This window comes from Ixodes scapularis, unplaced genomic scaffold, assembly GCF_016920785.2.
Source record: "Ixodes scapularis isolate PalLabHiFi unplaced genomic scaffold, ASM1692078v2 PGA_scaffold0__279_contigs__length_252992795, whole genome shotgun sequence".
Lineage (NCBI taxonomy): Eukaryota > Metazoa > Arthropoda > Arachnida > Ixodida > Ixodidae > Ixodes > Ixodes scapularis.
In genome coordinates, this window is record NW_024609835.1 from 197,863,935 (window position 1) to 197,881,800 (window position 17,866).

Here is a 17,866-nt window from a genome sequence, read left to right on the forward strand (position 1 = left end):
TTCACTAAGAACATTCTATCGAACCGAAAGAAGTGCTATTAAATTTAAAATATATTAAATGGTGTTTCGGGCGTTGCATATACTTCTTACGATGTAGCAATCCAAAATAGAGCAAAAGAGGTCTCACGAATATAAGTACGTTCTTCTCCATTTTGCCGCGAAAATTTCTTCCTTCATGGCGAACATCCTTGTTGTGTGGTACTTTGTACAAAATTATATGATTATGTTACACTATGCCCAAACGCCTTTCAACGGAATACGTACACATAATACAGACCTCAAATTCTAGGCTCTTAAGTGAAACTCTTATGCATAGGATCGATAGCGCGAACATGAAAGGAGTCTCAGCCTGACGTCGCTCCTAACATTTTTCTCAACATATATTGTGCTTGAAGAGAATATCCCCAAAACCTTGTCGTTGTTTTTCTCATACACGCGGAAAAGGTATTGCCTCCAGCCCTCTATTGCGCTTTGATATCCCCTACAAGCAAACCGAAAACAAAAAAATGCCTCTGACAGAGTTCAACTGTGAGGTTGCTCGGCGTCCGAGGACAAAAAAGGGCATAAACGTCCGCTATTATTCGAAATAAAATGACGCTGCTTTTAAAAACGCTACCCGTTGCGGAAGTCGAGTCTGAATCAGCGATTTTCAACGTTCGTCTTGTTCCCAACAAGGACGAGGAAACTTGGAAAAAGGAAGTGAAAAAGAGGAGGAAGTAAAGAGAGGGGAAGGGGACCGGAACTAATTCGGATACCCAGGCGAATATTGAGAAGGAGGAAGGGGAACACGCGAGAAATTATGCTTTCTTTCCATTCCGGGGAGAAGTATCGGAAAAATAACCTCGACAAAATTGGGAAAGGGAAACAATATATATTAAAATTGTGGAGAAGAGAACTTTTCTTCTTCCCATCTATTGGTCGGAGCGAACACTATAGTATTGACCCAGTTACTTCGGGTTTATATCTGGTTATTGGACTTTCTTCCCTAACGAACCGTAGACAATATTTGTTTCGGCGATTGTAGACAGGAGCTGAAGTCAAACCTGGGCTCGCGATACTAGCGCCGCCGTTTTCGAAAAGGGGAAGAAGACGTGTCATAAATTGCGCGTATAAAAAAAAAGTCTGCTGTTTGCCTCTCCGATTTTCGGAACGTGATCAATACCAAAGAGAATGGAATCATTGGGGTTATCCTGATATACGACGTACGCGGGAAGAAGTAAAGCGCATAACTGAATATCACGCAGTTAGTTCGAGTCTATGAGCGAGCTTCGATATATTAAGCTTTGTTCTTTATTCCGGGTCTTCAGCACACACTACAAGTCTGATTCTGTTCTCGGCCGTTCAAACGCATAGTTGTCATAATCCTAGCGTTTCTCGCAATTGTGTTTTTACGGTTGTAAAAAGCTATAAAAGAATGTCAAGGGTGCTGAGTTTTTCTGACTTCTCTGTAGAGGCAAGAACTATTTCTAGATGGTCTGATTTGTTTACTTATTAATACTCTATTACTACTAACATCTACAAGGATACCTGATGTGGGAATACACAAGCGCACTAAAGTTATGCAAAAAGAAACAATAAGGTTAAATTTTAGACGCATAAAGACCGAAATTTGGCTTGTTAAATGAATCGGGAAGAGAATTGATAGTTAGTTGGATTCACCAAACAATACACAAACTCTACAGACAGACATGCATTAATAGAGGCCCATCTTAAAGACGCTTAATAATTGCTCCAAAAGCACGCAGTTTGTGTTTCGCGTAGACGCGTGCAGGTTTTTCGTCAATTTCCTGCATTTAAAGCATTCCGCTTTTGTGCATTTATAGCAATCGTGGAGCGCTCATAATAGGTACAGCAACATCAATGGCCACTGTGATTGTCGAGTTGTTTTCTAGTAACCTCTTCTCCAGTCAAAATCGCGGGCAAAAGGACGGTTGTGATTTCCATGTGTTCGAGTGGAAAAGGCTTTATTAAATGAAAAAAAAAATGTTATTGTGTCTCACTGTTCACTCAGCTACTGTTATAGCTTCGCGTGCTCTGTGGCAAAATAGGCGCGCTGGTACTGGGTGTGTTCTCTAGTTCACGCTCCGCTAACCAAGAACCCACAACTGCTCGACCAAATAGCAAAGACAGCTTTGTAGGCATCTAACGCAATTTCGACAGTAGCACGTGCAGAACAACCTGTTTTTGAAACCATGGCTTGTGACGTTATGTGGGAAAAAAACGCATGCGTTGGCAAAAAGTCTTTAGCAGGTTTTCGAGCAATTTCTGTCGTTTCATAAGCATCAAAGAAGTTCTAGAGTGCGCATGACAAACCTTTCAAGTTTTGTCATGAAGGAACGTGAGGTAGCCCTGCTTTTCAATATCTTAGCGATAGACAGTACCTTGGACCCGCTTTGTCTAAACACAAATATTTGTCTTCATAGCACAATTTGCTTCTCCTCAAACCCAAAAGGTTTGTTTCCTGTCAAAGTGAACTGATCCTAAAAGTATACTGAATATGTACTTTTATGAAAATAAAGCACAATACCGCGATACAGGCACGTATATTTAATATATGAGGTATTATTTTAGCGTAGGTCTATTGGGAGGGCGCGACACCTCAAGGGGACGCGCCGTTCCGTCTTGACAAGTGGTTGACAACACCACCAGTGACAGCGTCGATGTTGTGTCGCATAATGAAGCGCTCCCCGCTCTGAATTCCTTTTAATGCGGCCGCAGCGTCTTGGCCGCGCTTACGCTTTTCCGCGGCCTGGTTTCTCGCAGCGGAGTAAAGGCCTTGACATTCGCAACATGCACGCTTCAAGCGTTGCAATGTATCTGACTTCGCGTCCTTCGACCCGCAGAGGCTGGTTAAAGCTCGGGTTAAATCGTGTGTCCCGCAGTAGTACGAGGCAACGACGGCAGTACACCGCCATGTTTTTCCTTTATTTGCGCCGAAATATTCCTCTACGAAGCGTTTGTGAGTTCGACGTTCCGGAAATTTCTACGGACGACGTTCGTCAGTACCAGTGATCTAAAAAATGTACGCGCTAAGTATTTACTTATCGCTCCTGTTATTATCAGGTTGCACTTCGCTCAATGGCGGATCGAGTAGACGTACTAAAATCGAGACGATCGCGGCGGTCTTCGAGAGCGCATGAAGAGGATCTGTGCCGTCAATTTCCAGGTCTTGCGTAAAACAAGCAACCGTCGATTTGGGCCTTCAAAAGTTTTAAGCGCTCTGCTCAAGTTATCCGTCATTGATTAGAAACTGACGTCAGCCGCTATAGGAGTCCGGCCGTGTTTTATGGAAGATGTGTCTGCTAGGAAGATCACCGTGGCCCTACTGTCTTGTTGAACGCTTGATATTGTACTTTTCACTTTTGTGTTGCGCTGAGCGCGTGTGTGAACTCTGTTTCTGACACCAACGGAGTCTGGCAGCTAAGCTGTACACACTCAACGTCGCCCCTTTGTCACTCTTTGTGAGCTAAGATAATTATTTAGGTATAGTTTCCGAACCATACTACTATGTTCTTACCTAAAATCGCACAATCTTTATTCTCTGGTGGATTGATTTTTGAAAAGGAGTAACCCATCTCGGGGACGTCGTTCAATATATAACTCCGCCCTGGGTCGCCATTGCACATACAGGATTATATACACGTACCATATAGTGTGTGGGGTAGGCACTCACCGGGTCTTAGCTCGACGTTCTTGCGGTACCACTTGAGTTGGGCGGCCGGCTTGGCCTGAGACACGACGCAGGTGAGCTTGACCGACTCGGATTGCCGCACCTCGACGCTGCTACCGTTCGGGTGGTCCGTGATGGTCACCGACGCCGGGGGAACTGCGCAGGGATAGAGAGATTGGGTGATTTCTGTAGGAACCTTAACTAACAGCTCCTAGAAAACAAGGCCGTAGTGCTGGATGCTTTACGTCACTTAACGGGGGCCAGCAGTGGAGAAATTGGACACGAGATTTGCGTGAGCTGTCGGCAGGGAGTAAAGGTCTCACCGAATGAGCACGAGTCCCAACCGAACGATGTAGCAGCACTTGTCTTCGGTGTGTTCCCATGTTGGCTTTTTTTTATCAAACCCTGAAAATTAAGCACTACGGCCTCGCGATCTGCCTTGAAGGTGATGCATCAAGCCTCTTCAATCACTCGATTCGATTTCCAAAACAAAGGGGGAAGTCGGAGTAGACACCAAACTGGTTACGCAGTTGCCAGAGCTTTTTTTTCCCCTTTTTGCCCAGGAATTAGTGATTCAGCTTAGAAGCGCAAAGCGAATCTTGAAAGAGTTCCACTATTAGAATAAGAATCTGTAAAAGGTACATTATTTTCCATAGAGAGTTCCAAACTTTCGTGGTCTCTTGAAGGTGCACGACTAGATAATTTCAGGTCCTCTCTACGCGGGGTAGGTGACCGTAGTCTGATATCTTTTTGTAGTTTTTTGTGTGATTTATTACAATATTGCCGCCTGCATGGCTGAGAGGAGACGCTTCTCCGCGCTTGCACATGATTCGTGTGTACTCTGATGATTCGTGTGCACTCCGATCCCGAGTCTAACGGATTAGCAGACCAACATGACCTGGCCGAGTCAATCTCCCGAGTGCTCGACGCTCGAACATTCTAGACCGAATGTCCTCGATACCCAGGATAATAGTTGAGGTGCCCAGAGTTGCCTTGCCGACTACCTCTCACGCTCTCGCGCTAGCCAGCTGTTACGCCGACATTCTGACGCTCGCTGCTGCCGCCTTCGATACTCGATGCTCTTTTCTCGACGCTCGTTCTTTCTTTTTTTTCTGGCACAAGTTCGCCAAACAAAACTTTATTTTCAGTCTAAAAAATATAAAATTTTCTCTCAATTCATAATATTTGTGTCAAGATATAAATATTTGCTAAACAATTATATTAAAAAAATAAATGCAATTGTTGCACAAAGAAACTTGAAATCAAAACTCAAGCGAGGATGCCAACGATCAAATAGGACTTCCGCAAAAAGAATAACTGGTGCTAAGGAGCAAAATTTAAAACCAAAGGTATTTTAGACCTATTTAGAATAAGTCCTCTTTTCGTGATGTGAAGTACCCAGATACTTTGATTCCGAGCAATCCCCGTACAGCTCAGCAGTTCTCAGCCCTAACCCAACCACCGGCATAACTTCTGCAGACCAACTTCGTTTCATATTTTGTGAAATAAAATAAAGCTGACGTACAAAAAGTGCAAAGGCATCTGAAAAAAACATCTTGCCTCAAACGGGCGCTTCTTAGAAGAAAAAAAAAGAGCAGATGCTAAAATTAAAAGAAAGGTCCGTTCAGGGTAAAAAGAAAGTTGAGAAAAATCGCGGCAAAAAGAAAAATGGAGGGAGGCAAGCGGTGAATTCGTTGCTCTTTCTTCCGGCCCCCAAAAAAGGAAGTTGAAGAATCCGGGGATCGGCGGATGACTGCCGTAATGCACCCTGACAGAAGATGATGAATCGTCCCGCGCATCTTCCCTGAGAGGACGGGTACTTCCCTATGCGGAAAGAAAGGCGCAGCGGGATTTCGGGATGCTGGTGCTGTGGCCACCGCCGCGTTCGTCGCTGCAACCCCTTCTCAATTCAGCCGCCCCGTATGGTTGACTATACTACGTCCCCACCTAAGCTGACAGTGCGGTGGTAGCAACGCGCTCCTTGGAACACTCACACGTCTATCATTAGCCACGTGTTCACGATCCTGCCAATCCCCGTGCGCAGAAGGAGGAGTCAGGTGGTAAAAGAGAGGCTGTTGATTGGCCCGACGAGTAGGTAGCTCCCAGCGCAGTGTCAGCTTAGGGGCGATAGGAGGAGCACTTTTCTGCGCAAGCTCGCGTGCGCGCACTCTTCGGCGGCCTCACTGTGGCTCCTTCTTTGATCGACCCCTTCTTGCCCTCCTTATTATTTTTTATCGGCCTGAGTTTTTAAAGAGAGAAAGTCAGACGTGGCCTCACGCGTCAGGAATCGAGAAAATAAGGCGATATCTCGGGGGTAGTGACAGCCGCGTGTGCGAAGGGTAAGCTTTTTAGTTTTCCTTTTTTGTTCTGTTCGTTTTTTCGGGGGGGGGGGGGGTGGGGGGGGGGGGACGGGGGGGGGGGGGTGATGACTGAAGCAGCAATTGAGTTTCGGGGAGGGATGAGATGGGAGGGGGGTGTTGTTTGGTCGCTTTTCCTCGGCCACAGATCGACGTACGCCTTTTTTCGCGCGCTTCTCAAAACCAGACTTTTAAGATGCACAATACTATGCCTCAGTTATTTTCTGATATTTCTTTTGTTATTTTTTTACGTTTAATGAGCAATGAAACATTACGGTTGGCGAGGGACCGATGAATATTTACAATATCAATGGCTATTAAATATTTTCTCATTGTTCTTGAAGCTTTTCAGACGATCGCTGGTGTTAGATACCGCAAGTGTACGACACACTCGTTGAGAGTTATAATTCACGTAATGTTTGCTTTAAAATACAAATCTCAGCAAAACCGAGGGATTGAACTCGATTTCGAGTAATTACCGGAAATTAAAGCAGAATGAAAATACAATGGCACATTTTCTAATTCCAACGCGTTATCTCTAGTCATTCGTGAAGTTCAGTAACATTCTAAACATGCTGTGATGTAACAAGTACAAAAACGTCAACACTCATTATAGTCTAAAGAAATCTGGTAGTCCTGTTCCATCACAGTAACCAAACTCTCCCGAGGCCGCGTTAAACGAACTACGTTAAAAATTAGTGTACAAACCATAAAAAAGCTGCAACCTTTGATGGCCAATATTTATTGTGAGCAACAACTCAAAAATGTTTTAATTTCTCGCACGCCATGTGTGTTGCAATACATTTAGAGCCATTGACGCAATGGCGAGGATACCAGCACTTAACCGTGAAGAAACAAATTGCAACTTCATATAGATCCCTTAATCCTCAAAGCCAAATCTGAGAGGGGATGTGAGTTATGATGGCGTGCACCACAGATCTCGAAACACCGAGAAGAAAAACAGGCGCAAATATTGCAAATCCAGTTACAAGTGTCCCTACAGCCCGAAATGAGATGTGCCCCTGTGCCTACTTTTAGGTCATAGCTGCTTCCAGTCGTGGGACGTAAAATAATGCCCAAAATTCCAAGTGTTGCTTACAATCAACATATCGAAACAATAATTAAGAAAAAAGGTATTTTTATGAGACCACATATCTTTCATTTTTTGTGTAGGAAAACCACGTAGATTTTTGGTGGGGGCTCCAGTGTTTCCTGTAACTTTTTTGGCGTCAAAGGGTTAAGACATAGGATTTTTTTCGACACAATTGCGGAACCTGTTGAATATTAATAGAGCCGACTCACCGCGGTACATGCTATTTATAATCAGATGTGACAACCCGTCGCTATCAGAGCAACAAGCGACCCAATCCTTTGTAAAGTTGTTGGCTTTCCTTCGTGTCATGAAACTGCTCCTCCTGACGGTTTACTCTAGAGCTGCGTTCCATGGCGCTGGCTTTCATTGTTCTCTTTAAAGCAATTATCTGGTATCCAGATTCACTGAAAATAAGGTCCAAAAGTACACTCCACTAGCCGTCATTGAAAAATATTAAGAACGCCAAGGAACCCGAGCGCACACACGCCCATCAGTTTTACCATGTCGTCACAGAAAATCGACTCCCTGCATGTATATCTTATTCTCAACCGCAAAGAGGAGGTAGACATAAAATAGGAGCTGGTTCCTTGAAGAGAGTGATATCGAATTGCGTGATCTTACAAGAATAATGTTTTCTTAACATTTTATTTTTCAAGTTCTTTTTCACGCAGCTAATTTCCACACACGCAAACGCTACCATTATAAATTTACTCTTGTATACTTCAAACGCGGTGAATATTTTTATATTTGACCGAGCGATGGCTTGAGTAATCGTGCTTTGTTTAGTTTATAGGAACACTTTGGCTGATACCAAAAAACATCGAAAACAATGATGACTCGGCCGCTGAAGAAGACATTATATTTCAATGTCGCAAGTACTCACGCAGAACTGTTACATGCGCGTCTGCTCTGATAGCCTTGTGGTCTGAGGTGGGTCCCACCTGTAGCACGAAAGAAAAACAAAACACACAGTGAATTAAGAAAGACCGAGCGCAACCGAGAAGCCTAATTACGAAGTGATTGTAATACCATGGTTCATTATTTACGTTTTTAGACTGTCTGTTAACATTGCAAATGAAAAAAAAAAGCGTGTGATATTGTGCATATTGCTACAGCCAGAGCTCAATCTGCCTTTGAGAGTATGCAAAAAGTGGCTCAAAGCTACTGCAGTCTGTCTTAGTGCAAATACAATAATCGCTGCACTTTGACCGAAAACATTAGATATTTAACATTCACAATGAATTACAAAACCACACGCCGGTTCAACATCCTTCCTTAGCAAGATAGACAGAAACGAGGAATTAAATCCAGAATCCATGATTTCTGCCAGGCATACTTTCTCTTTTGGTAGCCTTGCGCTAACACATTCGGCGCAAGGAAATGTTACCACAAAGCTTTCTGCGTTACAACACACCGTCAACCGACTGCTTCACATGCCGTCGAAAAAAAGAAGCTTAGTGTCCAGGCTTTTAGAGACTACGAAAAATCGAGCTAAACACTTTTGGGTTTTTTTCAGTGTGACTATTTCTGATTTTTTCGCTGGTGAGAGAGAGAAGTCCAGTGATTCTTGTTTGAGACTCTACAAACGTTGAATTTTATTATATTCCTAACAATCCAGCACTCATGAGGTTACAACGAAAAAGGCTGTTATCCCTCTATCGCTTGAGGAACACAAAAAGAGGGAGGCTGGGATGTACAAAGAAATAAAAACAGTCAAGTTGGGATTAATTCATAAAAAAAGCGCACAGAAACCGGACACAAACTACACAATATGTGCGACAGATAAGAGCCTCTGCCTCACTAAATATTTGTTTATGTCGACCCCTTCGCAGTATAACAAGCATTGTGCCTGGAACGCGTCTCCGAATGCTGTGTTTAGCGCATCCTAAAAGGTGCTCCCTCGATGTCTGCCCGATGACGCCATAGAAGTATCATGTCCTCACGAAACCGGTGACCCCGAGAGTGTCACAACAGTGGACGTTCAAGCGGCAAACGCCCGCTCAGCTGCAGGTCGGTCTCGAGCTTGACAGTCCACGGAACGCAAGCAGACACGGGGTGGGAAGCCGCGAGAGCGGCAACCCTTGCGTCCGCTCGCCTTTTCTGCTAGCATTGCTACGACCAGCCGCCGCGACTGTGACATCTGACAGCACACTACGTCGGCTTCTGTGGCGATATTTGTTGCCACTAAAAGGTCACCCTAGATGCACGGGCGGGACAGGACTGTAGACACACGAGTTGAAGACGCGGTCGAGGCAGCACAACATTAAGAGGACTGAAGGAAACCAGTGGGTGTGGTAAAGGGAATCATCCAACCCGCTTAAACAGGGGGTCAAACTTTAGGTGTAAGAAATTGACCAGCACCCTCGGTAGGGGGGCCAGATGAGCCTAAGGGGGATTCGAGTGATCCGCTAAATGACCCTCCATAAATGGGAGTGCTGTGACTACCGAACTTAGGGGAATACCGTAATTTCAATTGGGGGTTGTATATGGAACGGTGTCCGACTCCCCGAAGGGAGTACCTATGTATACCTCTCTTTATTTAAAGAGTTAGATGTCCTTTTTGGGCCTCCCTTCCCTGTACTCCACAGCGCACGCAGGGACAACTTGACTGAGAGCTCACCTGGCACTGGTATTCGGCGTCGTCGTCCAGCGTGGCGTTTTCTATCTTCAGGTTGTGAATCCCCTGCATTGGGTCTCCCGTCATCGAGTACCTGGGGTAGCCAGGTATGCTCCGGTTGAAACCTGTAACAAGGTTGGCCGCACTCGTAAGCTCTCATCTAAAATACATCCTCGCGCATAAAACATTTGGTGCCACGGATACGTGATATCTTGTTTGCGTAAATCTCATAAATTCGGACATATATTCAGGAAAAAATTATGAGCACGGTCTACGAGCCGCGTTATACTCAAAGAAAAAGAACGGACTAGCAGTGGCTTCACCTAGTCGCAAGTGGATGAACAGACTACCAAAATCTACGGGAGCTGCCCAGGAAAAAACAGGACTCAAGAATAATGTTTTCACTGAGCTACGAAGAAGGTAAAACTTCATGAATATTGTTCTGGTAGAAATCACGTTTGCTATTAAGTCCTTCCGTCAATGGCGAATTTCGACATACAATTTAAAGTTTTTATTAAAAGCCATAAACTAGTGAGTACGCGCAACGTAATGAACTTTCACTATTTATATTTTTCTGCCTTTTATATCTTCCCACACCAGTGAAAAATATAACACGTTGGAAAATGAAAGACGTCATAGAGAAACAAGTCCTTATTAATCGGGAGAGCAGGCATACAAAGTGTATATTAAAACCCGTGACAAGGCGATAAAAAAAATATAAAAATCGGGCTGACACATCGCAATTCCTCGCGCGGAGCTTGCCAAACTTATCATGCATAATCGCTTGTAAAAAGAACCTTCAAAATCGCGTAAGTCGAATGTGTTCGAAATCTTGTGCAGCGGGTCAAGTTCACTATATTCTGAGGCAAATTTCTGCGGCAACGAAGCCAAAAGTATGGGCGCGCCTGCCCTCTCCTAGGCTAAGCGCCGATGAAAACTTCGCGCGCCCTCTCCTCTCCTCGGACACGCCTGAGAAATTTGCACCCGAATTTAGTACTCTATTCTTATAACTGCGATTTCGGGAGTTTTTTTTACTATAAACACCAAAGGCACAAATATCACGAACCATTAAGGGCAGACACCGACTTCAAAATTATCTTTTGAACAACCCTCCTGATTGGAATTAAAGCTTTAGCAGGTACTTAAAACCAGGTAACGGGGTACTGTGCCAACTTTGATATCTCCAAGGCAGTGTTTTTAGAAGAAAAACATTTGTGTACGAAGCCGTCGCACCCTTCTCTATGAAATCTATGGCATACAAAATAAGACAATGAACCGCAATTGTTTGCTTGGATATAAAGTAGAAATGTGTAGGACTCCAAGCTATCGATTTATATTGTTAAAGCGTCAAAATATGTTAAATAAAATCTACCCACTAAATAACGAACATCCTCTTTGTATGCTGATTTGTCAGTACATTAACTTTTCTTCATAATTACTTTGAAATTTCTTCATTATTATTTAGGAGTTTCTTCATTATTACTTAGAAGTTTCTTCATTATTACTTAGAAGCCAAATAAAGTTGATGGGCCGATTTACCAGTAAATTTCAGTTTATCGATACTTGGAAAAAGACCTATGAATAGTTTTACCTTCGAGAAAAAGATTCATTCGTACAAAGTTTGTAGTAAAAATTTAAATTAAGAAACATTTATTCGAATATTGACACCCTTTTCTTCAGTAATACCTCGCAATCTGTGTCCTCTGAAATACCCAAGCAGGGTAAGTCTGTGCCTCAGCTGCCTGGTCCTTTTTGTGTCTAGAGGATTTTTCGCAGCATCCCGTTTGTTGGCCCGTTGAAACTCTATGCTGTGTGCCTTCTGTTAGTTGCTATAATTGCTCTGTGCCTTCTGCTTTGCATCTAAGATCTAATTGCACAGCCTTCTCCCAGTGGTGCACCTGGAGACTCCCAGGCTCTATATTCCCACCTCAAAGATATCCCTCCCAAAGCCCTAAACGCACAAGTAGAACTGTGAGTATGACAGCCGCTTCTACCGTTTTTTTTTAGACAAGAAGTTCGCCTTCAGACTCCACCTTTACATTGGAGGATTAAATAACTCGTTCGCATTCTGAGTCTTTATTCTGGTAGAACTCTAGAGAAGGTAATTCCACCACATATGGTTGCACAGAGGACGCAACTCCTTTGCCATTTCCAAAGAGAAGGCAGAGCTGTGTGCCGCTGCCTCCAGTGACGCATGGTGGTTTATATGGCACCATGAGTATTTTCCTTGACAGCAGGCCTAGTGCAGGGGATCTTCGTCGGTAGTGTATTATTGCAGGAGGCTACTAAACACCGTTCTCTGCATCATCTCAACTTTTTGGGGCATTCACCTTCAGTGCATTTGCAATATCCTATGTTAACGTTTTCTTGAAAGCGCTGGTCAACATACACCATCCATCGGGCTTTTTTTTTTCTTTTTTTTTTCTGTTTTTTGTTGATGCTTTTTGGACAGGGTTTGATCAATAATACAAGCATACACCGAAAGCGGAGAGGTTTCTGCTTGAAAATGGTCAATATCACAGACTGATTTTTCGTCAGAACGGCTCCGAATTGTGACTGCTGTCCAATCCAAATTATTTTCTATCGATATAAATGCTCAGTATCTGCTACAACACTTACCGGATGGATGAATTTTTAGCTTATGGCACCTAAAACAGAATTTGAACTTTTCGTTTGTATCAGAAATATTGGACTGTGTCTTCCTACTTAAGGAATCACAGGCGTGACTGCGTTTATTATATTTTGGCAGAAGAAGCGAGCGTGCGCGAAGTTTTGCCATCCCCACGTGGCTGAGCAGCGTAAAAAAGAAAGAAAACAAAAAAACGGAAAGAAAAACCAAGTCCCGCGTATTTCCTCTCTTTAACACCCCAGTAAGCGCGCTTGCTTTTCATCGCAGTGCCTTGTTTCAAGTTTTACGTTTCCTCGCTCCCTTCCTTTTGCCCCGCTGGAACTCACGTGCCCGGAAGCCCACTTCCCCGCACAACTCGGAGGGCAGGCAGCGGGCACGCACACGTCCACAACGCAGCGGTAACGACCCCATAAATAACCTCTTCACGAGAAGCGATACGCACACTGTCTTTTTATGTTTTCTTTTTTTTCATTCACACTGAAAGAGAAAAAAAAGTTTAAGGTTGCGAGTTAATTTTCGGACCTGAGCAAAGACCCCTCCCCCGGTTTCCGGCGTCTACTTTAAGCTTGCTTAAGTCCGCTGCTAAAAAAAAAAAAAAATAAAAAAAAAATAATAATAAAAAAAATGCCGGAACGCAGCTTGGTTTAGAACAGTGTAACACAGAAGCCTGAACCTGAAGACATCTGGGAGGAGCCGAACTAGAGTAATTGAGTTACGCACGAAAGAAAAGAAAAAGAAAAAGAGGGCAGCATTGGGTGTGTTTTAGTGAAGACAGGAAAATGTTACCTAGACAGTACAATGTAGCGTATTTGCCTTTCTTAATGTTCTTCCTCTCTCTTTCGCCCTCCATCCCCTCCTCCTTCTTTCCCCCTTCATAAGGTGTTTTGTTGTTCTTTTTTAGTTGTTTTTTGCACGGTACGTTTTGCCAGTGTGGATTAATGAAACAGAAAACAACCGAGAGGATTTTTTTTCTATTACGCGTATGTATTTGATTTTTTTTTCTAGCGTGAAGAGGAGGTTTGGATTTGGGTCGTGTTCCTGCCGCCACCATTAACGGCGCCAAAGACTAAAAAAAAAAAAAAAAAAGGATGTCCACTGGTCTGTCCCCATGAGGGATGCAAAAGGACTCTTTCCTTCCTCGCGAAAGCCTCAGAAAGCAGAGAGGTGTCGACAGTAACCGGATGTAGATATACACACAATAAAAAAGACTTCCGCTCCTTCCCCCCCTCCCTTTCACTCACTCACGTACGCACACACACACAAAAAGAAAGAAAAAGAGAGTTGCAGGAGGGGAGGATGTGCTCGTAGCAAGAGTGAAGCGCACTGACGTTCTGGGGATATCGTAAATCGAGGGCATAGTTTTTCCCCCGAGACCGCGAGTCCAACGCGCTGCAAACTGCATAGAGGTGGAAGCGATACTACCTACTAGGGATCTTGGGGAGAAAGGACTATTCTGCGGTGTTCATCTTTTATTTTTGTTTTCGTGACTTTTGTTTTTCTTTCTCTTGTACGTGTATCTTTTATTAGCTGTCTTTTTTACCGCTTTCTCGGTCGCTCGGTCGGCTCGCGATCGTTTATGGCGTGTTTGGTTTCGCCAATATGTTCCTTTCCGGCCTCGAATTCTGCGAGGAATGCGTTCTACGATGATGATCATGATGTTTGGCGAACAAATTTTCGTTGCGAGGCAGGATTATATAAAAGAAGAAAATTCGAAGCGCACAGAGAGTATGGAAATGAAGAGAAGCTGGGAACGAAGGAAGCTGCGTCTAAAAACATTTTAAATCTAGCATAGCGACGAAGAGGACTCACTACAGAGCGTTGCGGTTGATAGGCGTACTCGGGCAATTGCGCCCAGAGTTGTTTTTTCGCGTGCTCGTCAAGTTGCTTCGATGGTATAGTTTTGAGTTTGTCTATCTTTACCGAGCATAAACGTTTTCATACTGGATTTTTTTAAAGGGATTTACGACCGTTCGGATTTGGGTAATCTAAACAAAAGGGAAAAAGAGGATTTAAACTTCGAAATACACGAGTTAAAAAAAAAAGTATTACCATAATATTTAGGTCAAACATATAAGCAGACGTAGACCAATTTGTTCTGCCAAACGTAGTCAAGTAGTGTCGTTGGCAGCGTCAAAGCAATACAAAATATGCAAAAATGAAGACGAGAAGAAAATAAAAACACAAATCGACATTTATTTATTTTTTTTTTTTAGTAAACCATATGAACTAGATTAGACAGACCCTAATAAGAGTCTCGTAACACTAATGCGTTATAAAAGACAAGACAAGAAAAAAGGTTTCGCTAAAACGCGTTTTAAATTTCTCTTGTCTCGCGTACGAACACCACTCCGAGCCAGCCCTAATATGCTGAAATAACATTTGCAACCACCGACCTAAAGGACGAACAAGCCGCAAGAGCGGCCCTACGCGCCACAGTTGCCACCAGGCGGCAAAAGGCCCGTCCCAAAGTCGCCGAGTTTCAAGTGCACGACACTTGTGCGTGCAGCGCACACACGAAGCCTCCGATACGAACGCACTGCTTTGCTGCCTCTGGGCTTTAATCCCCCGTGCCAACGCTCCTCCGGTCGAAGTCTAGCTCCGACTCGTCCGCAGTGTTTGTCTAATGCATTCTGCAATCGCCCCAACCAAGCGGGGGCTCCCGTTGCAGCACTGGGTTAAGTTGCTGCGTGAGCAAAACGAAGGAAAAAATAAATGACACAAGAAAAATATCCCGCCTGTTCTCTCCTCCTCGATTTAGACTGATTCCTTACAAGTTTTATCAGGGTTGACAGCCCTTTCTGAGAAAGCTTCGACTCTTGCTGTTTTGGTTGATGTCTTCCGCAGCTTTGTGCTTTTTTTTTTTTTTTGCCTTTCTCGTTCTTTCTTAAGCCGTAGTAGAGAGTGGTTAGCCCCTTAACCGTTCGTACCTTTGTTAAGGCTCAAAGAGCGGTAAAAAAGAGGAAGGGATATGTTGTCTCCACCAACCAGGTGCTTTGCCTCGCGTTCTTTGACATCCACGTCCTCGGAGAGTCTAGGAAGAGGACACTCTTGTCGCAGTGACGACGGCTGATTGGTCCAGCCTTCGCGTGGCTTCCACCCTGCTGTCAGTTCGAAGGACTCCGCTCAACAGCGACGAGTGTCCGATCCTATTTCGCTGTTCCCACCACAACGCTTTTATTTTTTATTTTTTTTGCCTTCGGACTACGTCTAGGGAATATGAGACTGCGGGGACCTAGAAGTCACCCGGGGGCGGCGGACATCGACACACTCTGCTCACAAAAAGCTTTTTCTTTTCTTTCTTATTAATATTAAAACTGTACCGCGTCACCTCTTTTGTGGCGTATTTGTCTGTGTGTATGTTCTTAGAGGAAGGATGGGAGGATAGGACACGGGCAGAGGGTTTTCGTTTACGTCCTAATGGGTTTGAGGCGTTGCGGAATTTGAGTGTCTCGTGTGGGTTACGCAACGTCGGCTTATCCCCGCGAGTGCGGCGAGGCGAGATAAATATCGGGAAAAAAAAAAAACAAAAAAAAAAAGAACAGTCGAAGATCATAAGATGGAATGGAAGAAGCAAGAAACAATCAGCGGACTGTAAGAAGAAAAAGTTGGAGCTTTCTGATACTGAAGGAGAGCTTCCATCAGCGACCCTCTTTGCACTGATCTCTGTTTTTCCAAGGCGGTACACTAGTTGCTTGCACTCTTTTACGTGATAGCGGTTAAGTGCAAAAGAACGGCGTCGGGGTGGCTTGCTAGCTTTCCTGAGCCCGGTAAGTTTAAGGGTGGAGAAGTTAGTGAACTGTAGATATTAAGATAATAAACCTCGTCGCTCGGTTTCAGTCTCTACGAAGGAGGAGGAAGGATATGTCGCCGATGTCTGCATGCGCAAATCGAACGTTCATTGAAAGACCCTGCATGCGAAAAACGTCCGTTGGTTGCTATAATAAATATTTCGAAATTTGCCAAGGTGAAGTTGAGAAAAGGTCAAATCAAACGAAGCTTAACCAATATACAGTGAGTGTGCAGGCAAGCTGGTGGTGTTTAATCATTTATTATAAAACATCAGGCCGTGGTGAGGACACCGTCCCGTGTTTTACACAGTATGAGAATCAAAGTATAGTTTACTATAACATCGTAGATCATCACAACATGGCGAACACCGTTGGAGAAAAGCGAGACGCAATATTAACCTCGAATACCTTTGAATATCTTCAGTGAGGATAGATAGGTGATGGTAAAACATTTTTGCGTACGCCGCCATGAATGTTTCGTTCATGTAGAAGACTGAAGATTCAAGACTACACGCCAGATGGTGTAACATCACGGAAGAAATTTCTGTTTTCCTCCGGCAAATATTGCGGATTCTTTCCAAGAGAAAATTACATTATTTTACACAAAATTTGGATATCGGATTGCGCTATTTATTAACGAATCATTCAACTCTGCCCCGCGCTCTTACTTTTATGTTGACGTTCGAAAAAAATCTGCATTTCACCGAACGTCCTTCCTTGTGACGCAGAAAATTACCCTCAGATGCCTCAACCCTATGGAGATCGTAAGGAAACCAGACGAAAAATAAGGATAATTTGTTAGCGCCCCGAGATGCAAGAATCATTCCATGCTTCGTCCAAGTAGTAAAACCTTTTCCCAAGCGAACTGATATGACGGTGCCTGTTTTATGAAGGCCAATGTACCACATAATCCGATAATTACTTGAAGCACGACATTTCTTTCATTGAAAAATGGCTCTGAGGTGAATGTTAGACACTGCTTCTCGCAAGAAGCACTGATATATATGAGGATAGGCAACTTCATCTGGGCAGTTCGAAGGGTGCAGACATTTGGTTCCTTTGCGTCATTTCCAAGCTTTCTCCAGTCACGAATAGAGATAGTTGCTAGACTGCATGAACACCAGGATGCAGCACTGTTTTAGCTGAATGTTTTCACATGTTCTCGATATTGCTTCGTTATCATGAGAGAGCCGATGACTTTAATTAAATGTGTAGGTCAAGCAAATGACCAGATCCAAACCTTTTTGAAAACAGAAATCTGTTCCCTGCTTGGACGGTCCGCACGCAAAAATATGCTTATGTTTCGTACGTGTGAACGAGATTGCAATAATTAACCTCTCATAGATTGAATTTAAAATTTTCATGGGAGGTAATTTTATTATATGTATCAGCAAGGTGAATCGATCAGCAGATCCGATTTACTTGTCCCCACATGCGGAGGGCGAAATGATAGACCCCTTTCGAAAGTATGCCCTCTGTTGGAAGCTGTGGAGTCTCTGCACAATGACAAACACAAAAGACACCGCCAATCTTGGTACCCTAGAGACTCTATTCTTGCCACTTAGTCTTAGCCTTAAGTAGTTTTATAAATTTCACTTGCAGTGGTATCGCTTGTTCCGCCATGTGCATTGCTTCAGATCTTTTAACAATGAGCAAGTGACTTTCTAAAGAAGTCCATACTCACGGATATTTCTCTTACCAAGAATTGTTTT

General features: G+C 43.7%; 1 protein-coding gene across 1 annotated transcript in view; it reads right to left on the bottom strand.

The window, feature by feature from the left end:
* The window catches only part of LOC8042097 (nephrin), a 504,576-nt gene that overhangs the window by 62,806 nt on the left and 423,904 nt on the right, over window positions 1-17,866 (bottom strand). Inside the window, exons 3-5 of the mRNA XM_042290756.1 lie at window positions 9,741-9,862; window positions 8,004-8,061; window positions 3,674-3,826 (exon numbers count right to left, since the gene is read on the bottom strand). Coding sequence (XP_042146690.1) covers window positions 3,674-3,826; window positions 8,004-8,061; window positions 9,741-9,862 — 333 coding nt within the window. The remainder of the gene's footprint in view (window positions 1-3,673; window positions 3,827-8,003; window positions 8,062-9,740; window positions 9,863-17,866) is intronic.